This window comes from Puntigrus tetrazona, chromosome 20, assembly GCF_018831695.1.
Source record: "Puntigrus tetrazona isolate hp1 chromosome 20, ASM1883169v1, whole genome shotgun sequence".
Taxonomy (NCBI): Eukaryota; Metazoa; Chordata; class Actinopteri; order Cypriniformes; family Cyprinidae; genus Puntigrus; species Puntigrus tetrazona.
The window spans coordinates 16684354-16702080 of NC_056718.1; the positions used below are offsets into that span (position 1 = coordinate 16684354).

The window sequence follows — 17727 nt, forward strand, 5'->3', positions numbered from 1 at the left end:
CCCACAATGTTTACACATACATGTGTAAACGTACATACACACACACACACACACACACATATATCTCAAGCACTATTCTTCTCTCTCATCAAATAGCAAACAGAGCAAACACAATTGACTGCAAACCTCAATTTGTCAGTATTTTGTTAATGTAAAATCCATTTTGTTAATCCGACAGTTACGTTCTGTCCATGGTTGAGCACATTGACTGAAATTCAACTCAAATAAAAACTGACAGAGCTGTCTAATGGAAGTGAAGCAATGTTGGAGGTCTGTGGGCGAATAGAGGGAAAACTGAAGCCTGTTTAACAAAATCTGATTTCAGAGTCATGAGTTCCATTAACATAAAATGGAAATGCTGACACTTACAGAATCAAACTCAATACAATGAATATAAAAAGTAATCAAATCATTTAAAGCTGCCATATGAAAGCCCTACAATCACATTTCCCTATATGCATCTCTGAACCTTTTCTATGTCTGTGCACCGTAGTGAAGCTATTGCAAAATAGCATTCTTGCTTTCAAGGAGAAAAACAGGCAATTTTCTGAGGTATACTAGTGGCAATAAAACACGACCAAACTCAAAATATCAATAATCAATATGCATTTAGAAAATTGGTATAATTTGAACATATATGCAAAAAATGCACACTGCAGGCCACATCAGAACTGGCAAAAATGCACAAAGCGACAAAGGCAAGCACCATTCTGACACGGAAATTTGCATTGTAACATGGAGGCCAATAATGTGCTTTGAATTTCCAATGAACTTTTCTTTTTTTTTTTTTTTTTTTGGAAATGGCACTCTGACTTTGACATTTTGTTTTACAACAAAGAAAAAATTGTTTTAAGCAACATATGGTTAATTGCTAGGTATAATGTTTAGTTAAAAGTTAACAATAAGGCTCAATTTAACAAAAGAAATAAAAAGCGATTGTCTATAAAATCTAGTTCAGCATGATGATTCTGAAGAAAACACAGAAACTGATTCTTTAAATGTCAAATTGCTATTTTTTTAGATGTGGAAAGGAAATACCTTTTCACATGGGCATTCAGGATGAAAGTGATTGTGGTTTTTTACAAATCCTCCGTAGTGTTTTCCCACTGGACAAAAAAATATGTGAACCTATATTATCTGCATGCAGAGAGCTCAGTTTAAGCCATATAGGCAGTCAGCACGAACCTGATGGTAGATACAGAACATAACCTACTTTTTTAAACAAAACACATGGGTCATGGGCTAACATTGTGCCCTTATATACAGTATGTGTGTATTAACAGATCTATCATGTCAGTAAAACTGATAAGACATCATTAAATAAATAAACCTCCGTAGTGAAGGAAAGCATTATAAGTATTTATTGCTCCCCTAAGGTCATTTGTGGCATCATGAAAAGGATTATGGTCTTGCGTGTGAGGGGACGACATTCCACAGCCTGTCAAAGGATCTATTAAGAGCTGCTAGCAGACAGTTTTCAAAGATCAGCTATAAACAAAACGACCACTACTGCACAAGCCATAAAACTACCTTAATCTATTTGTAGATAAACAGTCCAATGAGAGGTGAGGAAAGCTAATGTAGAGTTTCAATGGGAATAATTTACAGAAGATTATTTTAGAAGGTTTAGTCAACATATAATAAATCAGTGTTTGTATGCGAGCGGCTGCAGCAGGAAACATCTTTATACAGCAAACCACAGAATTGTCCTCAAGGACAAGTAAATCATTTGCACTGCAACATGCATTTTAGACGCAAAATACAACAATCCACTTCACAATGAACATACACAGCAGCTATGCACTCAGGAGGTTGATATGAACTTGAAAATCCATCAAGCTCATACATTAATTCAGACACGAGTGTAACACCCTATGGCAAAATCCAATCTTGAGAGTAACACAAATAGATCATCACTGGTTAAGTTTATTTAGCCTACTGAAACCTCGCAGGAGCAGTATACAAAACTATGACAGCAATGAAGCTTTGACAAAACGTGTCAGCACTACATGCTTATCAAACCAAAATCACATGGGAATTAATAACATTACAATTACTTCCCTAATTTGACATCATTATATATTGTTTTCTCATAAATCGACAATGAATTGAACACTCCACACAACTGTAATGTTCATTCTGTCCAAGCATATGTTCATTGAGTGCCTGAGGGACCGTATGCAGCGGGCTTGTCATTTTAAAGTAAACAGACACATACAAAGAACATTTTCTGAACAGACTGAATCAAATGAGCCTTTTAAATACTTGGGTTGACTTGTGAGGATCAGAATCAGAAGTTTGAAGACAATCTACAGTGAACCCAGACAAGCATCGATTCGGTTAAAGCAGCAGATCTCTGGAGGGAAACATCACCAATTAAAAACAATTTTTGCTTGTTTTTTTTTCAAACTTTCTTCAACCCTATACCCAAACATAAAACTACACCATTCAAACAATTTTACAAATTTTGTAATCCATGCATGGGATATGGTCAGCATGCCTTACCACAACATAGCAACAGTAAAACATAAAAAGCAATGTAAACTGGTGTGAGCAATGCTAAACGTTGGAACGTTGCCTAAACATCTGATGCATGTGGCGGACAAAATTAGAAACACTTCAGTAGTTTCAAAATTGCCATCTGAATGGTTGAATTCAACTCGATTTCAGCAGGATGTATGCATCACATTCTTTAAAGTTCCACCTGAAAACAAAGATGCCTCAAGAAAACTGCCACAATAAGCACTTGTCAGGGTGAACCAAATGCTGGATTTTTAGAAGTATGTGTAATATGTAAAGTTCTTGGCATAGACTCGTTAAAATACACAGAAGAGTTTTACACACTGGTCTATTTTTGTGGGGGCATTTCCACGCCCCTAAACATGATGCGGCAAATAAGATTGGTTGTTTTACCTGTCAGTCATATGGCCCCTAGGCCAAAAGCAGTCAAGGTTCCCAAACCATCTGCCATCATTCTGAGAGTCCGGCTAAGCAAGACTAGAATAAATGTTGACAAACTTGGACTTTTACTCATCAATTCATGAAGAGATCAATGATCATTTCACTAAATGAAAAAAAAAAAATCAGAATTTTCCAAAATGAAAATGTAATTTAATTCTACTTTATTCTGAGAAACTGAAAACGGTCTCAGTGTTTTGTCCATACAATGAAAGTCAATGGGGTCCAATGCTCTTTGGACCTCCTCAATATTCAAAATATTTTCTTTTTACTTCCACAGAGAAAAGAAAGTCATACAGATTTAGTACAACATGTGGATGAGTAGCGAATGGCTGAATTTACATTTTTGGGTGAATGAACCCCTTAAAGGCAGTAAGATGTGACCTCTGTGGACTTAAAATATTCATATGATGTCGTAGTTATTACTGTCTGGTCTTAACGTCATAACTGGATTCTGTGACCTTAAAAGAACTCATGTCATTAACATTCATGAACCAATACAATTCAGATTCAACATACTGTACCAAGGAATATACAGAAAATTATAAGCACAGATGGTTGAATGCAGCAAGCCATTTGTACAATCCTCAAAATAATGCACATCTCCAACAATCCATTGTAATAAATGGATCAAGAGATGAAGAAGCACTTGTGAAACAATTACAGCTGTCCAGTTTTCAGGAAATTCATTTTGTCATTTTACTACTGGGACCTATTAACAAATAAATAAATAAATGATGCTTTGTTTTTTATTTTTTTCCCCCAAAAGGGAAACTGTGGTGCACACTTATTTGTTGAAGGCCAGGGATCATCTGAGAGTATTAAGTAGTTTGAACATCGAAGTACATCGGTACATTGAAATCCCAGTGCTACCTCAAACAAATCCCCCTCATTAAATCTCTGTAATAAAGTGTAATGAAAACTCAATGTGATACAGGTTGCAACATTCACGCACCTACCCAACCTCTCTGAGGCTCTCTCTCTCCCTTTAATTCTGTATCCACCTTGAACTTCCAGCCCCAGTCACAAAACACTCACAAAAAAGGAGATGGGTCAGGTTTGAATTACTGATGTTGAATCTCGGATGTATGCGGTGTGAGGGCATTCCCTGCACAGGCCAATCAATTCTAGCTAACCTACTGATCCCGGAAAGCCATTAAAAACGCAGAGTGCGTCTAAAATCGGTCAGTAGGCTATTGATTACATAAAAAAACTGATTAAGGCAATGTTCCAGTCATCAAACCTCCATATCCCTGCATCCAAGCCAAACGTTCCTATATTGTTACACTCTCCTTTTAAATCACACATATCTAAGGTTTTATTCTTACTAATCTCATGTTTATGAACCGACCATGTTTACGATCCAAATTTCTGATTCAAGAGCACGCCACGTGGTTTATACAGAAGCGGGACGAAAGGTAAACACGCTACTCACCTTATTAGAGTATGGCTGCTTGGCAAGGTTTATCCCGTCCCGAATGAGTTTATCCCTGATCATGATCTTCAGCTTCAGTTTTGGGTAGACTTCCAGCTCCTTGCGGTTCCCCAGCGTCAGATTCCTGGACGCCCCCATGTACCCCACGCTGCGTGCCGCTCTATCGCTGCTCTGTTCGGTCCATGACCTGGAGCCCCGCAGCCTAGACTCGCATTGCTCTACCATTCGACTCGTGTATATAGGTGAGACCGGGGGCACCGGCTCCAGGGTGAAATAAAGCCCGGTGGCGGTCTCCTTTTCGTGATCTCTCAACCTTTGCACGGCATCGTGAATCCGCTGGCGGTGGTGCGGAATGAACACACCGATGGCATCCAAGTCCGGGTCTCCGATTTGTTTGCAAACTTCCAAGTCGTCGTATCCGTTATCCACAAAAGCCTCGACGTACTGACACAGCTGAAGGGTTTTCAGCCATTCGTAGACGATGTTGGGTCCGTTGGTCATCATTTTGAACGGCGTTTAAGCGTAAAGGTGCGTTTACCTTTGTGAGCAGGTGACTGGCAGCGCTCGCGTCTGCGGTTTACGTGAATATCCCAGTCAAAACGCCATCTTCATTCAGCATTTCCCTCAACTTTTTGATAACAGGGGATGTCTAGAAAATATCCACGAGCCCATAAATGTTAAACAGACGGTGCCGTGCACTTCGGCGTTTATTAATACTGACAATGTCGAGACCCTTCAACTTGGCATTGCCGTATACTCCACAACTACCGCCCCCTTCGCCGCGTTTAAAGAGCCATTCACCGGCAACGGTTAGCGTCTAAAGTGGCTATACTGATAACCATCCGCAAAGACTACATTTTCCCCTCGTTTATTTAAACTGTTTGCAGCAGCGCCGAGAAGAAACGTGAATATTACGCACCGCGTGGGTTTCCGATGCTCTTCTCCAGCTCTCTCACGAGACCGTCCTTCCTTCCCTTGTGTCTGTCAGCGCGGCTCAAAGCCAACTCTTTTCCTCTCTGAAGACAAACGAAACCGCGTCTCTCCAGCTTGGAGACGAGCACATGTGGTTTCAGACTTCTTGCCACTATTTGCTGAGCAGCGTAATCGCGTTGGCGGCGAAAAAGATCGGTTTTCCTCTGCGAGGCGGCGGTGGCGAGCAGACACGGTTTGAATCTGGGCACGCGCTGTCAAAACTGTCAGTTTGTCAGAGTTTGGGGCAAACGAAACCCTGGCACGGCGCTTCTTAAAACAAATAAGCAGGATTGATTTCCTTATCGTTTCAATCCGAAACTTTGTGACTTTTATTTTTTTGGCAAAGCAGAGGAAGGTAAACGGTTGCGGTGACGGCGGGCTGCTGTCCGTCTGCTGTGCTGCGCAGAAGCGCGTGTCTCCTCTCTGCTGAGGAGAAGAGGATTTAAATCAGAAGCGCCGCTGCACGCGCTTTTCACTTTATGCTGCAGTCTTATGATGCCCCCTACCTTAAAATTGGGCAAAATAGATATTTGGACTAAGATTGTTAGTGTTTTGCATGCTGAAAAGAAAAGAAAAATAAAAAACTAAAAAAATGTTGTTGTAAAAACGGAAATAAGTTAAGTTGAAGAACTAGAATTACTAAGCTTAAATGTAAAGTTCAATAATTAAATTGGCGAAAGCAAATAACAAAATTGCTAAACTAAAATATATATATATATATATATATATATATATATATATATATATATATATATATATATATATATATAATTTATAAGCTAATTTATTAGCCTAAGTATTGTAACAGTAGGCTATATAAATGATACTAAATGAACACGGTATTTATTAATGCGGTATTTGGCAAATTGAGAAAAGATTGATATTCATAATATTAAAACTAATTCAGGTTGTTTTGGACACTCCTAGTCATTTCAGTGGTGAAAAGTGTTTCAATGGATTCACTCATATAGTTTCATGCATAATTGTGTACTCTTTACAACAGAAAATCATTCTTGGGGAATGCTTTTCATAAAAAACGTTTAGTATTTATTTATTTTTTCTTTCAAATTAGACCTGTTTTTATACTTTAGGCAGAGCTGTGCATTAGTGCGGTTTCATCACCATTTTCCCTTGTCTTACTACCCCTCCTTGTGGTCTTTTATAGTATAACAGCATCCTTTTCATATTTTCTTACTGTTTTGAGATACTACATCAATATGGATTATAGTACACCTACATGATTGAGAAGGGTGAATTTAGCAGATTTGGGACAAATAAGTTTCATCATTTCTCTTTAAAAGTCAGCAGAATGTATAAATTAATAAGACCATTAAGTCAACAAATGAAACGTCACTACACAGACACAGACACACACAGACACACACACACACACACATCCAGCCAATCACAGCCAACTCACTGGCAAGTAAGGTATACAGGTATGCTCTTCTTTATAAAGAATACAAATAAGATATTATCATAAATAAACATTTTGTTCATTTTCGTTTAATAAAATGTGACAGTTTTAACTATTTTGCTCAAGAATCAATTTTAAGAACCATAAGCACGAACCAGAAAACACAGGAAAGATTTTTAAATCGTTTTATTTTTCCATTGCACAGTAATTTCTATCTACAGAAATTCTAAATTGTTTGTGGCAGCAGATAGTCATAAACATCCATGTGAAATTTGCATAAAACTGTACAAGAAATTGGCTACAATGAGAAAATACTGCAACCCACTGATAACCGTTATATTCAGGACAGAAAATGAATGAGGCTCTTCTGCATGTTAAAAGTGTAATATTTCAGGTAAGAATGTTCTGTCTGAGACAAATAAAACGATTCATTTAAAGTCAACATGAAACATTTCAAAATGAATAAATTAAAAGAAATTAATTCCAAGAAAGCAACAAGAACTTTTTTTTTTTTTTTTTTTTTTCGCCTTAGTCATGAAAAGATTACAAAGGGCAAACAACCAGGTTCACATCGAGAGTGAGTCTGAAACCTCTCTGAAACAGACATGAATGAACTGAATCGATAAATTCTGCTGGAGTTAGAACACTTATTACTGACATTTACAGCATTACAGTTCAACACGGCTGATTGGATACTTTATCGATTTGACAATGACAAAATAGCAACCTAGGCCATCAAGTATTTCCTGGGAATATCTCATGAGTACATGAGCCACCGTCCAATTGTTGGAAAAAAAATTTTTTTTTTGGTTTTGAATTATCAGGGCCCAAAATGTATTTTCCAACACACGTAATCAAATGCATGGCCTTTTTCGAATGAACCACGCTTATATGCGAGAATTTCAAGGAAAAGCTCACTCGCTCGTGTTGAATTCAAAAATCACCCTGCTGTGTCGATGATGGCATGAACAAACGGACCGCACAACAGAAAACAAAGATATGAAGACAAGTAACAGAGCGCGACGAGCTCAAAATACGTCCTCCTCAAAGCATATATAAAAATAATTTTTTAATAATCGATGATTAAAAATATGACAAGGATATCTATTCAGGGAAATACAGTACTGCAGAGAAAAATACACATCGTACAAATATAATTTAAGTAGTTAATCGGGAGAGATGACATACGAGCGAGATATTCAAAAACAAACCCGGTCTTCAGAAACACTATAACACCATGGCATGAAAACACGTCTACAGAGAATATAGAGTCCAACACAGAGAAACATTTAGAGTCTGAGAGAGATTGGCTTCGTTTTGTTTTGTAGTTCCCCCCCCCTCCCTTTTCTTTGTTTGAAGTACGGCATACGAAACACACGAAAGGCAGACTAGCACACAGCCAAAAACATCAGAAAAGTCCTCAACACTGTTACTGGTGAAATATGCAGTGGTACTTGAGACACAAACAGCCGTCGAACACAGTCAATGGAGTACAGAACTCAGTGAAAGAAAATCTTTGGCGTCTGAAAAGATATGGCAACTGTCTTAGGATCAGTATGGCCTGGACCACTCGCAATTTACGCTCCCAGATTGTCGAACTACTCCTTTCATTCACAGAATGGCAAAAAACTTTGGGCAGAGAGGCAAGTGAAAATCGGTATCTGGAACGACAATGGAACACGTAATCAATGCAACATATATAGCAGCATTTCTTGCAAACCACAAATAAATATAATGGCACTAAAATGTGGTTTCAAGGGAGAAATGGGACGAGAAAGACGTTTGCTGTACATTTTTTTTTCTTTTGTATTTGATGATACTAAATTCTAGCTTTCCGGTTCGGAATGTACACCTAACACTCACTGCAAGTTGTTTTCACAGATGATGATCTTGAAGTACGTTCTGTGCCGCTGCTTTACACGTGAAGCACCAGTGTGTGAAACCAGACAGAAACACGTCCTCCTGACATTCAGAACTACAGTGAACATTGTTTCCAAGTCACTGAAAGCGTTCCGCCCTACTTCAAGCTCATAATCGAGTCTCAGGTCATCAAAGATTAGAGCTGGAAAACCGCTCCAAATGTCCAGGTATGAAAAGAGCAGTTTCCGAAAGTACAGTAAGTGCTTTTTATTTAACAAATGAAACGTGGACCAAAATAGTTACTAAAGTACAATCTCTACATGTTCAACTAAAGCGTCTATATTAATTCTACGCGGTATGCAGGAGTGAGAAAGCTGGTCTAATGGACAAAATCAAATCCCAGAGTCAACGCCGAAGAGACTGCGATGTCATTTTCAGTCACAACAAATGTTCTAGCTGTTGAGGTCTATATGGCTGTCTACCCAACAAAACATGGATAACTTTAAACCTTCAACTTTCTTCCACAACGCAGTCCAGACCAGATATTTTCTGTGCGGAGTTTCATAGAAAGTTTAAACATCTGTATAATGTATCACATGAAAATACCATCATTACTTCGTTACATATTTCATTCATTTACCACATAGATCTGTCACTTAATTCTCTGGATCATGCCGACTTATTGTAAACCCTCACGATGGTACTTTAATGTAAAGCATTATTTAAAGTGATATTCACAATAATTCCATAAAAATATGACCACTGTATATTTAATTAGACATTTACAGTTGATTTTACAAATTATTATTATTATGTTTTGCTAAATAAATAATTAAAAATAAATAAATAATCAAACGCTAATTAAACCAAAGGGGCAATTCGAATTGAAAAAAAAAAGAAAAAATGTACAGAGTAAGTATATTGTGTAGGTTTTTGGAGAAAGGAGACGTTTTCTCTTCTTCTGAAAGGTTTGACTCCTCCATGTTATGACATCTTTTCTCAGTGCTTCACCTGGTGTCTTCGTATTTCAGTTTTTTCTCGACAGTCAATAGCGAATATGGCATTTTTACAGAGATTTATATAGAATTATGTATATATACTCTTTTTTTTAGATTTTTTTAAGACGTTTGTTGTTTAGTTATTGTATTTTTTGTTTAGTCTGTCTGTCTTTTTTTGACTAATTTCTGCTCTCCGATGTGGGAGGCAGGTTCGTGATTGCAAAAAAACAACAGCACAAAAACAATTCAAGGACTGAGAGAAGAAATGGTATTTCAGGGCGTGCAAAGCCCAGCCGCCATGAGAGGGGATTGGCGATATTAAACGAACAGACAAAAAAAACGGAAGAGTGGACGCCGTCATGGTATGATATTCCTCAGATTGGGGCCGCTCTCAGTTCTGTAAGCAGACTGTATTTAATATTGTGCTAGGAAAGAGCGAGGGATCCCACTGGTCCAGCAGAGGAGAGATAAAGATGGGAGTGGGAGAAGGATTACGGATGAACAAGGCTGTGTAGGAGAACTCCTGAGTCCCTTTGGGCTCTGCTGTTTTGCGGAGATCAGAACTGGTACCATTTTTTATCCTTACACTTTAGCATCATCTGCAACAGGGAGTAAAAAAGAACACCGAAGTTAGAGACGCCGGCCGCACCGCAACGATTATAATGCGCAGAAAATGAACATTATGCAATGCATAAATGTTAACTATTTTTTGCGAAGTGATTCATCTGGTATTGGCGCCGTTGTACCTCATGAGCGTGTTTGGAGAATGCGTCAGCGCTGGCCATCATGGCTGCCGTCCGCTCTTCCACCTCGCTCAGTTTTTGCCCTCTCTCATCCAACGCTATCCGAGCTCGAGCGAGATCACCCACGATGCCTGACGCTGCCCCCTTCATGCCTTCTATACCCCCGGGACCTGGAATGTGCTGAGCGAGACTGCGTGGTGCTTTTCCGGCTCCTGACTCGCCGACTGAAACGCAAATACAGAAGAAGAGTGTGAAAGGAAGAGGAGGAAAGAATGCTGCAAATGAGGTGACAGCACAACAGAGCACAAATGAGCTCTCTGTTACGACAACATAAAACAGAACTCATAAAGATGAGACACAAGAAACACCTAGGCTAGATGTCACCGTTGTTACCAGTGTTATTTTTGCATTATTTATTATACAACCACACACACACGCGCACATATAGATACATACAAGAAGTATTAATGCATTAATTATACTTTGTAATGCACTGTACAGTCTCATGAATAATTGTAACCACAGTTAAAACATTACAACACTTAGTAATCCATTGATAGACTATAACACTTTATGATGCATTATACATAAAGCATTTAAGCGACATATGAATGCAATAATTTAGCATTGATTTGTTAGTTTTTGCTACCTTATTTCAGTTGGCTTTTTCTGTTTTCTAATTTTCTATTTAGGTTTTTTACCTATTTATATTTTAATTAACAAAAACTTTTTATATTTTTTAACTAAAAATAACAACATCGCTAATAGGTTTTTATTTCTCTATGTAGTTACATAAACATAATTTTGTATGCAAGATTAAAATGTATTATAAGTATATATAACGGGTAAACAATGCTCAATAAAATACATGCCATATACATGCCAAAAAAATTTAAAAAAATGGACTCTTCTGTAGTTATATCACGTATTAATGAGTTAGCTGCCGTAACATGGCTGCTGCGTCATATCACTGCACCTGCTTTGGCCATGGTACGTCAGCAAACCTCCTTGATTACTACGCCAGCATGGGAATATATTTCCTAATCGTATTGGCCTTGAAAATTAAACTTTAGGCATCTTACGGAAAAGAGTGATAATGAAAAAGAACTCACAAAGCTCTTCTCTGTCTAGAGACTGTGCTCCTCCTCCGAACAGACCCTTAAAGAATCCCCTGTTTGGAGCTTCAGGTGTCTCCACTGGAGTAAACAGCTCACCTAGCATTTCCTGTTTCGCAATGAAATCATCGTCATCATCTTTAACGCTGACGTGAATACAGTGAAGAGCCTAGAACAACAGTTTTGCTCACCTGTAAGTTCTCACAGACCTCCTGGCTGTAGGTGATCCTCTGGATCTCAGTAGGAGAAGTCAGGTACAAGGCCTGGCCGAGGTTGGTGAAGCAGAACGTTCTCGCTATCCGCATATCTGTCAGGGGTAGGTAATTTACATCCAGCAGTGGTCTCAACCCTGGCAGACTGAAACAGCATGACACAGTGAGACATTTCTTCAGCTCTGGGATTTCTCACCTCCTCTATTATTCAAGAGCTGCAACGCTGAGACTGTGGCAGCGCTGATTTTGTCCTTCAAAATATGCCTTTAAATCACAGGAAACAAACATTAAGGATATTTGTAGACGCTATCTGCGATAATACCCCCAAGGTATTCATGTTTGATGGTTAACTTTGACCTTCGTACTGACAAACACACACAGATGTTTGCCTGCCTTTCCGTTCCTCTGAAGATTTATAAGCCAAAGCGATTCGGAGAGCAATACAGTGATTAGATCTGTGTTGCAATAGCAACAGGCCCCCTGGCTCTGACTTTGCTGAACAGTGGAGCAAGACGACAATATTGTATACTAAAAATAGCCTTATTTCCAAATTTACTGCGTGTGTTACAGTATATCAATATCAGGCCACAAACTATTCCTCACATCACTGAAACAATCACCAGGCAGTGTGCTGAAAAACAAAAGCTTTAAAGGCTGCCTGAGCTGAGTTTTGGAAAGTGTAGCATTTAATATACTGTATATGTTTTTTAATATCAATTCTTTACATATTAAAATTGCATTACAGTTGCTAGTAAGCGTGATATTAAATTTTGTTCAGCAGGAATGCATCAATTAAAAAAAATACATAAGATTTCTAATGCTAGTTTCCACAAAAATATAGCACTTTTTTTGGCATCAATAATTATAAGAAATGTTTCCTCAGCCCCAAAAAAGCATAAAAATGCACACTGGTTATAACTAGGTGACATCTTTCAGAAAACATTTAAAATAGTACCCCCAAGGCAGTTCATGTATGATATTTCATGTATGAAAAAGAAAATAATGCTTCTTGCTAAAGGTTTATCAACTGTAAATATTAAAATAAATACGTTTACATAATATTATTTAGAAACCAAATATAATATCCGTTTTCCCAGTTTAATTATGGTGGACTTATAGATTTTAATGTATTTACACATGCACTTAAATCAGCCCTCATCTGGCTTATGTTAAGGGCATCTTCTCTCACCTGAGGGTCATGATGTGTCCATTGGCACAGAAGCAGGCCACACAAATGCCAGTGTTCATCTGTACCACATCTGCCCGCAGCACAAAAGATGTTTCGGTGATGTTGTGTTTAAATACGCAGGTCTGAGAGGGCAGGGAAATGACTTTGGCCTGTTTCTCAGAGCACAGCACAGCATACTGGTTTTCATTCAGTTCCTGGGATGTGGATGGGGAGACAGACACCGGCCGTCTCTTGCGGACCTTGTCCCGCTCCTCTCCATTGGCCGGGGCATTGGGTTCGTACCATGGCTCAAAAGCAGAAGGGAGGAGAGACCCTGTAGAATCTAGGAAAGCCATCCGGAGAATGCTGCCCTTCAACCTGACAAGAGTTCCTGTACAGAGAGGGTTGAGATGTCAGAGTAAAAAAGAAAACATCTGAATCTTCAAATTAAAGGAATATTTTATGTTGAAGTATTTGTTGAACATTTCATCCAAGATATAGGTAACTTTATTTCTTCATCAGAAAAGATTTAGAGAAATTTAGCATTACATCACTCTCTCACCAATGAATCCTTTGCAGTGAATGGGTGCCGTCAGAATGAGAGTTCAAACAGCTAATAAATCCATCACAATAATCCACAAGTCCATAATTAATGCACTTTCACTTTAAACCTTTGCTTCTGGCCAAAACATGAGGCCATAAGCCATAATGCTTCCTCCAGTGAAAAGGTCATCTCATCTGAATCAGGAGAGAAACATCCACAGATCAAGAAACGCAAACAGCTGTACACAACAAATCAATAGATTTTGATGTGAGAAGACAACAAACGATTAACTTTTTACCTTACAAACACACAGCTTTTTGCTTTACCCAATGTTAAATGATGGACTGGAGTTGTGTGATTACTTGTAGATTATTGTGAGGGTTTTATCAGCTGTTTGGAATCTCATTCCACTGCAGAGCATCCAGTGGTGATGTAATGCTAATTTTTTGCCCAAACCTGTTTCTTGGGCTTGAGTGCATTTTCAATCATTTTTTATTTAAGGGGTGAACTACTCCTTTAAACCTCTAATGTGCTATCTTACCACAAGGGGAGACAATGACTGGCTGCAGAAGCCTCTGCTCTCCAGCAGGGGGCATGTTGAGGGAGATTGCCAAGACTGTGCCCAAGGACGTGCCAACCCACAGACTAGGTGTAAGCCCGCCATCTGCTTTACGGTTGTACGTCTCACAGAAATAGAAAGATGTGATGGCCTCTCGTGCTTCCTTGTCAATACTGGTCACGCTGGAGCTCCGTGAGCGGCTGAAGGAGTTGTCCCTGTTGTCTAGGGGTATGGAACCCCGCGGGGGACATACAGAGAGTAGGACAGTAGAGAGAAAAACACAAAAAGGTAAAGCCCCCACTCTGAGATGACAGCCCACAGATTCACATCATCACGTTTTCCATATCAGCCCCTTGGCCTTGAGCAGAGTTAAGATCTAAAAAAAAATTCTGCCTTTGTGATTGTGGTTTATGCACAAGTTAAAATATAGAATATACTTCAGTGGTGAGAAAATGACCTTTAATGTGGAAAATGAGGCAGTCTCTCCAGTGTGATGGAGACAAATGGTATTCCCAAGATTGGAATGACCAGATGCCCTATTTTCCTGGAACACTTGCATATTTTAGACCCTTTTGCCCGACCTCATTTATTAGAAAATTTGCCTTACTAGAACATGTTAAAGGGGTCTGAAAATAGGATTAATCTGGGAAAAACTAGACATCTGGTCATCTTATTCAAGATGTATTCAGTCTAGAAATGAAAAAAACAAACAAACAAATAAATAGATAAAAATAATGAAAGAATGTAACAGAGAAAGAAATCTGAATTTTCACTATTACGACATAATATCTTAAACAACCTACACTATACCATTCAAAATTTCTAATGTTTTTTTTTTTTTTTTTAATCTTAACTTATCTTAAACTCTGTTTATTTTATAATAATATTTGCCAAAGATACAGCCATTTGAAATTTACCTTTAAATTTGTCCAACTGAAGTTTTTAGCAATGCATATTACTAATCAAAAACTCAGTTTTAATATATTTACGGTAGCAATTTTACTTCACTGAACATTATCTTTACTTAATATCCTAATGATTTTTGATAAAAAATTGATCAATTTGACCCATTCAATGTATTTTTGGCTATTGCTTTATTATACAAACACAATATAAATGATTGTATTTATGAACATTATCAATGCCTAATATTTTTGTTTGTATTGTGAAAAATCAGTTAAATGCATCCTTGACAAAAAAATAAATAAATGAATGAATTATCCCAAACAATAGTATACATTTAAAGTTTCCCTACTCAAACCAATTAACTGATGTCCTGTAGTGTCTGAGTTTTTGATATGTGAAGGGAAAATGATCTTTAAAAATCTGATTTCCATTTCAAATCAGTGCAATTCCAGAAAAGTACTCCTTGAGGGAATTCCCTTAAAATCACTCCTGCCGGAAAGTGATGACCGAACTGAATCTGAAACTGAATTAAGTACCAGCAAATGCTGAACTGGCAAATGCCGACTTGTGTTATTCAGGATAAAAGTTAGGAAGACTGACAGAGGACCCTGACTACATGAAAATGATGCAGTGGTTTTGGCCGTGCTTACGTGTACCATTTATGAAAACACTCACAAGCCTTTTATTAAACCGGTACAGTCGTGACCCATATGTATGTCAGACCCACAATCTTATCTGATAAGCTGTGTTTCAATTTCAGAAACTCTGACACCACCACAGTCTTGGGCTAACTGACATGAGATGTTCAAAGCTAATGAGCATGTGGACCCTCCAGTTTCTGATAATGTGCTGATGGACTCCACATTCAAAAGCTGTGTAGCATGAACACAAAGTCAAGGCTTACCCAAGTCTGGCTTTAGCTCAGTAGGCAAGCTTAATTTCCGTGACATCTTTGCTGGAAAAAAGAGAACACCTCTCTTTACAAACACATTGAAGCCTCAGTAAAAGCCATGCAATGCTTGAACTAGTTGTGCTCGAGAAAACACCAAGACAACATAGCTAAAGGGTTTTTTAATCATCCTGAGGGACACAAATGCTTCAAACAGGACAAAGGGGACACTGCAATATTTTTCAGCGAGTCAGAGACAAACTGCATAATGCTGCATGCTGGACAAACAGTACTGGGATGTAAATGGGTGTAATTTGGCCACACAAAGCCCTGAAAGGAAAAGAATTAACATCAGAACAGACAAAACAATCATTCTCAGCACCCCATGCCACAAGCATGCACCACACAGGAGAATACAAACTAGACATTATGGCTTATATGGATGAGTTTGTACATTTTCTATAATATGTATACCCTCGCCGCATAAGCATATGTTGGCTTCATAAATTATCTTTCATAAATAAATAAATAGCTGGCAGATGAACATGTAACCTTGCTTTGTGAGCAAAAATATCTAAACATTCTTAAGACAAGATACATTCACTTGGGAAACAAAATTGCAGAAGATGCTATACTGTTATTACTATTTCCCAATGTACATTACAGTTTTATATTGATTGATTTATTTGTTAATGCATTTATATTAGATTTATTAGAATGTTTATGGCCAGTGATTGACAGAAAAAAAGTTATATTAAATAAATATATAATTATATTTAATAAATATATAATTTATTTAAGTTTTAATATCGTAATACCTACAGTTTCGCTTCTCAAATAAATGCATTGTCTTTAAGAAAGTTAAGATATTTTAAGTGGACAATAACGATTTAAAATGTGTGGGGTTTTTTGGGACGTTTTTTTTTTTTTGCAGTGTAATGTGCTCAGCAGTCATCAAAAAAAAAAAAATCATTAAGAAAGCAACAAAACAAAAACAGCCTGCACAGCTTGTCTATATAAGAACAACTAAAGAGAACTAAATGGTCAATTACCCAAACCTGTTTGTTTTCTTTCCTAACAGTACTCCACAAAAGCATATAAGTGAATCCCACTGCCAGTTGCAATCCATCGAAATAAATTTGTATTTTTCGAAATCTTGTGCGGAGATGTACGGACATAAAGAGACAGGAAGTACAGAAAGACAACGAACCGAAAACCTTCATTCCTACAGACAGACAAGTATAAGACGCAGCCACTGGTGTGGCAAAAGAGAAACGCCTCAAGCAAATCACCACAAGCACATTTCACCATGTTACATGCGTGCTACATGAACGTAGCATGCAGTGGGAATTTCCATCGGGGATATTCAAGTAACTGTTTCTGAGGACAGCTGCTTCCTCTGTTTTGTTCATACATAGAGACAGAGACAGTGTGGCTGAACAAAACCAGTGAAACCTCTTCTTCACCGTCATCAAACCTTACCTCTCCCTCCTCCATTGTAGAATTGCTGATGGTTTGACATCAAGACTTTTTGGGAGGAAGTAAAGCATATGAGCAGTTAGAGATATTTTACGCTTTTTGGGTGCAACACACAGGGCGGGAGAGCCTTAACGTGAAAGATTTAGCATCGACCCGTTTCGTTCGTTATGAGTTGGTTCGGCTTTCTGTGGCAGCTGCAATCGTTTGTTCTGTTATCTGCCTATGTTTAGGTGTAACGGCAAGTGTATGCTGCTATTTGCACAATAATTACAGAGACCTTCTTTCAATATTTGATCAAACCACTTGCTGAGAGAACAGCTGCAGAGGTCTGTGCTCTAACTGAAGGTTAAGTCATTTTGGAAATACATTCTCATTCTGTTCTGACCTTTCGGAGCAAATCTTATCTCTATTTTGAGATCTGCCCCGGTCTCCGAGTGTGAATGTCACGCTCTTTCTAGAAGTTTTTTAGGTT

At 38.1% G+C, this 17727-nt stretch overlaps 2 protein-coding genes across 11 annotated transcripts in view; both read right to left on the bottom strand.

Annotated features, from left to right (window-relative positions):
• The window catches only part of sash1a (SAM and SH3 domain containing 1a), a 169697-nt gene extending 163911 nt beyond the window's left edge, over positions 1-5786 (bottom strand). For 2 of the 7 annotated variants that reach the window (XM_043219907.1, XM_043219905.1), the window contains exon 1: positions 4394-5785. In XM_043219907.1, the coding sequence (XP_043075842.1) occupies positions 4394-4897 (504 nt within the window). In that variant the 5' untranslated portion in view covers positions 4898-5785. Of the gene's footprint in view, positions 1-4393 lie in introns of all 7 variants that reach the window. The other 5 variants (XM_043219908.1, XM_043219906.1, XM_043219914.1 and 2 more) reach the window with 5 other exon arrangements.
• Positions 5787-6953: 1167 nt separating this feature from the next.
• Positions 6954-17727, bottom strand: part of stxbp5a (syntaxin binding protein 5a (tomosyn)) — a 69175-nt gene continuing 58401 nt past the window's right edge. The window contains exons 20-27 of one of the 4 annotated variants that reach the window (XM_043219756.1): positions 17259-17303; positions 15792-15842; positions 13964-14245; positions 12900-13269; positions 11690-11855; positions 11496-11607; positions 10387-10607; positions 6954-10239 (exon numbers count right to left, since the gene is read on the bottom strand). In XM_043219756.1, coding sequence (XP_043075691.1) covers positions 10198-10239; positions 10387-10607; positions 11496-11607; positions 11690-11855; positions 12900-13269; positions 13964-14245; positions 15792-15842; positions 17259-17303 — 1289 coding nt within the window. In that variant the 3' untranslated portion in view covers positions 6954-10197. The remainder of the gene's footprint in view (positions 10240-10386; positions 10608-11495; positions 11608-11689; positions 11856-12899; positions 13270-13963; positions 14246-15791; positions 15843-17258; positions 17304-17727) is intronic. The other 3 variants (XM_043219757.1, XM_043219760.1, XM_043219758.1) reach the window with 3 other exon arrangements.